At 38.6% G+C, this 7,515-nt stretch overlaps 1 protein-coding gene across 1 annotated transcript; it reads right to left on the bottom strand.

Moving 5' to 3' along the window:
• Nucleotides 1-365: 365 nt before the first annotated feature.
• LOC310999940 (sialic acid-binding Ig-like lectin 14) lies at nucleotides 366-3,501 on the bottom strand. Its single transcript, XM_083990556.1, has 5 exons — nucleotides 3,301-3,501; nucleotides 2,554-2,961; nucleotides 2,068-2,388; nucleotides 1,675-1,804; nucleotides 366-1,592 (listed from the first exon to the last, which is right to left on the bottom strand). The coding sequence occupies exons 1-5, from the start codon at nucleotides 3,380-3,382 to the stop codon at nucleotides 1,487-1,489; spliced, it is 1,047 nt and encodes a 348-aa protein (XP_083846682.1). The 5' UTR covers nucleotides 3,383-3,501; the 3' UTR covers nucleotides 366-1,486.
• Between the last annotated feature and the right edge of the window lie 4,014 nt (nucleotides 3,502-7,515).

The following is a 7,515-nucleotide window of genomic DNA, read 5'->3' as shown; positions in this document are numbered from 1 at the left end:
ACTCTTGTACCAAACAAAAATGTCCCTTTATGTCCTGAGAATATGTTGTTGTTGTTTGCCCAGGGGTGTCATTGTAGCAACATTAGTTCTGACACTAAAAAATGTGCCACAACAATGCTGTGACACATTTTACTTTTGTGGGGATAAAAAAAACTGCAATGCAATTTTCATATGAAATTTCAGTGACATTGCTGTTAATTGTACGGCCCCATTTCTACATAAATGAGAATCTCTCCACAGGTGTCAAACTATATGGACAGAAACACAGGAGGAACTAGACCCCATTACAGCCAAAATACATCTCGTAAAGGTAATACAGTAGAGGTAGGCTATTTATTAGAAAAGGCAAAAACACAAAAGGGGTCTCCACAGTCCAAACAAAAGAAATGCCACTAATGATCACTGGTCTGAAATCCTGAAAATCACAAACAGAAAATAAAAGGGTCTCCAACTAAACGTACAAAAATAAATCAGGGAACACCCAAAAAAAAAGTAACTAATAAACTCAAAGGCTGAAAAACCCAGAGACTCATGAGGAAGACCAAACAATACACCAAGTATTAATTCACTACCTTCAAACGGAAATAATAGGCTGTCATATAATTAGCATTCTATTAATGATTAGCACAGTCTACACTTCCATAAGCATTATCATCGTTCTAACGTCTCCTCAATGCAGGCTTATTTCACACAGCTGCCAAGTATCTCTCAATGTGATGTAACTGTCTTCAGCTTACATAGAAAAATGCCAGAGCTGTCCCTGATTACCATGCACGCCCTCTGCTGACCACACTGTGCTTAGTAAGGACACAGCCACCATGTAGCCTGCAGTGATTGACAGGATAATACAGGTAAGTGACTGTTCAGACCCAGCTCGAGTTTTTAGGAAGGGAAGCAACATAAAAAACATTCATTAAATAGTTGTTAAGCTTAATGAATACAACAAGGGATATTTACTATACTTACTTTATAATAATAATGCTATCATGCCTCCTGTAGCCGTTTGTCAGCAGTGAGTACTGATATGTAACATTATGTGTTCTTAAGAGGCTTACATTATGAAGAAAGAGAAATTGAGGCCTGAATAAAGCAGGAGGCCTGTAGCACTATGACTGGGACCCATAGAGCTGGAAAAGCTACAGCTTCCACACCCGCTGTGTCTGCTGCATCACTGCTGATCCTGAATCTCTCAACATACAAGCAACGATTTGCTGGCTACTGGTACTCAATTGTTGGATTTAGCTTTCATTAAAATTAATATCTGATTAATTCTGAAAGAAAATATCACTCAAGTGCCACAATCTCACATTATTCAACTTCCATGGTCCTTCTTCAGTGTGACAAAAGTTGATTGTGATGATGTGTCTCAGGTTGAGTTGTGGTGGGCCAGTCCAAGTCAAAAATCCTGAAGATGATTTTAATTTGCACCCTCTGGATAAGTTGAATGTGGTTATTTTGATAAAGCTGACGGCATCTAAAGAGGAAGTCAGTGTAGAGGCGGGGTGATGACATCATACTCTGCTGATGTGTCTCTTTTCTTTAGTGACATGTATCTGTCCTCTTCATTTGGTTTCATCTTTTTTCTTGCATTCCTTTAAAGGGAAAAACAACAGCATTGAATGTTGACTTAAAGTCTCCAGTCTTCGAAACATAGAAAATAAATGTTAAACTTACCACAGGAAGAATATGCAGACAATGCAGAAGACATTCACACCAAGGGACACGCCAGTGATGGCCCACACAAGAGCTGAACAGGATCCAAGGCAATGCATTTTTCCTTGACACGCAGTGACCCCTTGATTTGCTGCATAACCACATATAAGCTGTGTATAAATATACATTTTCTGTGTCCTGTATCACCAAATAAAATAAGATACAGTAAATAAAGTAATATTGCCATGATAACACAATAATCAATATATTTACAATATAACAAAGCTGGTAAACTAGAATATTGATTTGCACCCACTATTTTTTGAAAATAGTAACTAGAAATTAAGTCATAAAGACACTTCATGGGAAGGAAGACAGGACAAGAAGAGAATAGAGTGTATTTGCTGTACTCACATGTCACATTCAGAGTCACTGTCTCCTCTGTTAATACATGTCCTTTGAAGCTGACCTTACAGGTGACCTCTGTGCCATGGTGATCAGCTGAGGGGTTAAAGGTCAAAGCTGAACTGTGTTTCCATGTGCCAGGATTCGGATACCCAGGCTTGAAATCAGTGATGTTTTCTGTTATGTGAAAGTCATTGTCTCCTGCTCCTCTCCATGTCCAGGTGAATGTAGGAGCAGGTCCAGAGCAGAGACCAGGAGCAGTGCAGGTCAGTGTGGCCGGCTGTCCCTCTACCATTGGAGGAGTCATCACTGTCGGCTTCTGACTCAGACCTGATGCGAGACCAGACCATGAAGAGAATCAGGTGAGTGAATTATCTAATACTTTGAAAACCACGTCAATGAAACTGCTGCAGTTCCAACTCGTTGCCCACAGAGGTCGACAAATGACATTTCAGAGACATTTGAAAATTCACTTTGTACAGTAGCTCTTCATACCTTTAACAGAGAGAGTTGCTCTTTGAGAGTATGTAAATCCATCATAATAACCATTAACTCTGAGTTGATATGATCCAGAGTCCGACTCCTTCAGGTCATTGATGATGATGCTGCAGTTTTTCTGACTCACATTAGGCTCCAACAGAGTCACTCGTCCTCTAAACTCAGACTGAACATTGTTGTTGTACATGTCACTGTCAAATATTGTGTCTGAATCACCACATTGCCGTTTAGTTGATTCACATTTGTACCAAACTAGATGTTGGGGTGTCAAACTAGAACTAGTAGTGAAAGAGCATGGTATCACGACACAGAGGCCAGCCTCAGCTCTTATCTCTCCATCAGGCAGAGTGACACAGTATCCACGTTGATAATATTGACAGTGCTGTCGTCCTGCCACTGATGCACCTGTTCACATTAACAGTAAAAGAGAAACAGAGAACAAGAATATTTGAATTTTGACATTATTTTGACATTTCACCAAGACATTGAAGACAGAAAGAAATATCATTCACATCAACTACTGTATGTGTGACATCACTGCTGTTATCAACAACATTGACCAAATGACACAATGGATTTTAGATAATAAATAAATCAGCAGTTAACCATTTATACTAGTTTCCACATGAATAGATATGGAAAATATGCATCACTAAAAAAATATTAAATATGGCAAATAATTGTAAGCTATTTTCTTCATGTACTTTATAGCTGCATCAAAATAAGAGTAAAAATATTAAATACCTGTATCAGCATTGCTCCTTCTCACAGAGAAAAACAGAGTCGCCCAGATGAGAACAAACATCCTGATCTGTCGTTGAGACATTCAGTGATTCTCTCCACTGGACAGAATTTACACATATAATGCTGTGAACAGGCAACAAGTGAACCAGAGGAAACTCCACTATTAACATCATCATCTTGAAAGAGGATGTTACATGTTCACAGGATTAACTTATGTAACCCAGGTCCCATGTAGTTAAAAATAAAGCTAGGGTGGTTAATACAATGAGACTGGGCCTGGGCTCGTTGTAGGAAAATACAACTTTTTTTATATAATAATAATAATAATAATACATTTTATTTGTAAAGCACTTTTCATAAAGTAATCTCAAAGTGCTACTATAAGAATGTATACCCTTGATAATGTTTGCTATTTCAATAATAACCACCACAAATGTACTTTAAATGCAGAAATCCTTCTGTCATGACCCTGTTGTGTTCCTTGTCTTGTTATGTCCTTTTGTGGGTTCCTCTGTCTTGGTGTCATTTTCTTTTTGGTTGAGTCGTTTCCTGTTTTACTTTGGAATTACTGTCTTGTTTTCCTGTGTGTTGTGGTCTGGGTCTTTGTCCAAGTTTTGTTCCTGTTTTATTTTGAAGTCCTTGTCCTGTCTTAATGTGTGCTACGTGCTCATGATAACATGTCTCACCTATGTTAACTGCACCACCTGTGTGTCGTTCCCTCATGTATTTAACCTCAGTGTCTCCCTTGCTGGTTTGTCGTCATTATTTCCGGTGTCCATGCCCGTCTTCCAGTGTTTCCCCTGCAAGTCTCTGTGGTAAAATAAAAGCCTCTTTGTGTCACCGAACCTATTTGGGTCCTTTCCTACCAAACCTGACAGTACGACGAGCCAACCATTCATGGACCCTAACCCTTAAAGGGAAAAACAACAACATTGTATGTTGACAAGTCTCCAGTCTTCAAAACATAGAAAATAAATGTTAAACTTACCACAGGAAGAATATGCAGACAATGCAGAAGACACACCAAGGGACACGCCAGTGATGGCCCACACAAGAGCTGAGCAGGATCCAAGGCAATGCATTTTTCCTTGACACGCAGTGACCCCTTGATTTGCTGCATAACCACATTTAAGCTGAGTGATTTGTAAATTACATAGTATAAACTCTATACATTTTCTGTGTCCTGTATCACCAAATAAAAGAAGATAAATACAATAATATTGCCATGATAACACAATAATCAATATTTTACAATATAACAAAGCAGGTAAACCAGAATATTGAATTACACCAAGCCCAAACTCCCATAACTATTTTTGAAAATAGTAACTAGAAATTAAGTTATAAAGACACTTCATGGGAAGGAAGACAGGACAATAGAGTGTTTTTGCTGTACTCACATGTCACATTCAGAGTCACCATCTCCTCTGTTGACACATTTACTTTGAAGCTGACTTTACAGGTGACCCAGTCTGTGCCATGGTGATCAGCTGGCACAGACTGACTGGCTACAATCAGTCTCAATCAGTATTGGCTACAATAAAACAAAACAACAGATAAACCTATGACTGAAAATTCTTACAATAAAACAAAACAACAGATAAACCTATGACTGAAAATTCTTCGGACAGCTTCTTCAAAGCTGAACTGTGTTTCCATGTGACACAGGTTCGATACTTGTTTTTGAAATCAGTGATATTTTTCCTGTTATGTGAGAATCCTCCTACCCTGCTCTATTTCAGAGACATTTCAAAACTCACTTCATATGTACAGTACTTATTGTAGCTTTTCATACCTTTAACAGAGATGGCCCAGAGAATTCAAGAAAACACACGCAAATAGACAAACGTGCTGCATATTCGGAAAACATCTTAACCAATTTGACAATACAAGTGCTACAAATTAACTGAACTGAACAGGAACGTTTCCAGTGAACACCAAAAGAGGCAAATCTGGCTGATGGAGTCACATCCCTAATAGGATCGGCCTACAAAGGTCAACAGCCAGCGAAGGCTGACCTAAAAAAGACATGGTCTGATCTACAGTGGACCTATAGCTGCATCTGCCTTTTACTTTGCCTCACAAAGAGTGGCTCCTGTCACCTATCAACCTTGTTGGGACTTTACTTATTTTTACAAAGAAAATCAAGTGTCAGCCATGATAAGAACCAGTTGACTTTTCTACATGAATGGAAAAGACTTCTGACTACTTCCTGTTTTATCTTCTTTCGCATAGAAAATACAGGACCTTCTTTTACCAAAGTAATGGATGAATGCCATCCCACATTTCCTCACCACCACAAAATTTAAGGTGGCACACCATTTCACCATGGCGGGCCATGGTAACAGAAATGTGTTGGGGTCACAATCCTTAAGGAAATCCTTGTGCGATCAAGTGAACTCAGAAGTGAATGCCTAAATTTACACTACCTGTCAAAGTCATCAATCCAACATTACTTATAGAGGCCCCAAGCTTTGGACTAAATTAAACTTATCACTGAGGTCCATCTCCTCCCATTGGATTTTTAAAAAGAATCTGAAGGAATTTTTACTTTCACAGGAACTTAATTATCTTTCCCTACTTGCTCTTTAACTATATTTTCTCTGTCATTGTTCTGCTTTTGTCACATATTTTTTTTGCTGTTAGTTGCTTCAAGTCCTACCTTGATTCCTGCTGCTATTGATCTTTTGTTTTTTTGTTTTTGTTTAGCTCAAGTATTTTGTCTGCTGTCTGTGGAACAAACCTAACCTAACCTAACCTGACCTAAAGCCAGTTGAGATGGTTTGGGATGAGTTGGACCGTAGAGTGAAGGCAAATGAGCCAACAAGTGCTCAGCACCTCTGGGAACTTCTTCAAGACCTTTCCAGGTGATGACCTCATGAAGCTGATGACAGGATGTGAAGAGTGTGCAGAGCTGGCATCAAAGCAAAAGGTGGCTACTATCTAAAATCTAAAACCCATTCTGCTTTAACACTCCATATATTCCTTTGTAGTTTTGATATCATCAATATGAATCTACAATGTGCAAAGTTATATAAAATAAAGAAAAACTATTGAATGAGAAAGTGTCCAAACTTTGGACTGGTAGTGTAGTTTCTTTTAAATCTATCTACTTAGGAGTCATCATGAAGAGCAAACACACTGACTAGTTGTCATTGTCATCTTTTGAACAAAATACTAACACAGCCCTTCACTATCCCACCCCCTTGCATTGTGCAGTGCATCAGAAAAGAACTTTCTCTAACTTAACCCTGCAGGTGTTTGGGCAGGGTGATCCCACCAAGATGTAAGAATGAACGCTACCATAAGTCTTGCCAGGCCTGCCAGCCGCCATCAAGCTCTTTATTGTGCAATATACTCTCAATCCTTCTAGGTAAGAGAGTGATACAAGAGAGTCAGGGAGAGAGAGAGAAGATGATTTGCACACACTGACTGTAGCAATTGGGATTACATCTTCAAGGTAACCCCCCGACCCCACGCACACGCACTCACTGACAAGATGAAAACAATGTGTCTCAAGCTTGAAAAAGGAAAGCAAAGACAAGTCTTAAGAAACAGACGCTTCACAGTTTGTTTCCTAACAACAATCAACTGTCTCTGGTTTGTGTTGTTTTTACTTTATTTATGTTGGCATGGAACTGAAGACAGATGATTTTGCTTGAGGTGTGAAAGAGTTGTTTAAAACAAAAGAGCAAGCAAAGTACATCATTGCAGAAACTCTACTGTCATTAACAGCGCTAATTTGCCAAGATTGCTAAACCCTGATCAGAATTATTGTGTCAATTGTATATGTAGAAAAAAAACGCTCCAAATAATTATGATCACCACAAAAAATAGTACATACAGACTTTCTTTACAACACACTGCCAAAAGATTAGGTAAGACTTATTCCATACTTCTACTTAAAAAAAAAGAAAAAGAAATAAATACATGAAACCCCGATGAGGCTTTTAAAGACAGAAAGTAGTTATTGACTTGCAGGCAGTTTAAGAAGGCCAGCCAGCATAATGTCATATCTGAAACCATCCAACACCATGGCAACTGAACAGTGTTTTTATAAAAGCTTATTACGATCCCAACAGCTGGATGACTTTGACTTTGTTTACATGCAGAAAACTGCATTTTTACCGTTTTTTTGAAAGAAAAAATATTATTATTCAAGTGTTTCAACTCTCAAAGGCTCAAGAGCTCAAACGCACAGGTGCCCTACCAATA

This window comes from Trachurus trachurus (assembly GCF_905171665.1).
Source record: "Trachurus trachurus genome assembly, chromosome: 16".
NCBI lineage: Eukaryota > Metazoa > Chordata > Actinopteri > Carangiformes > Carangidae > Trachurus > Trachurus trachurus.
This window is presented reverse-complemented; position numbering and strand designations above follow the sequence as displayed.

Bases quoted from the DNA above. Each gene is read 5' to 3' on its own strand.
- LOC310999940 (XM_083990556.1), bottom strand. From the start codon at position 3,382: ATGTCTCAACGACAGATCAGGATGTTTGTTCTCATCTGGGCGACTCTG. The intron at 2,962-3,300 runs GTATTTAATATT...TAATGTGAACAG, and splicing joins AAGGAGCAATGCTGATACAG to GTGCATCAGTGGCAGGACGA. The intron at 2,389-2,553 runs GTATGAAGAGCT...GTCTCGCATCAG, and splicing joins AGCAACTCTCTCTGTTAAAG to GTCTGAGTCAGAAGCCGACA.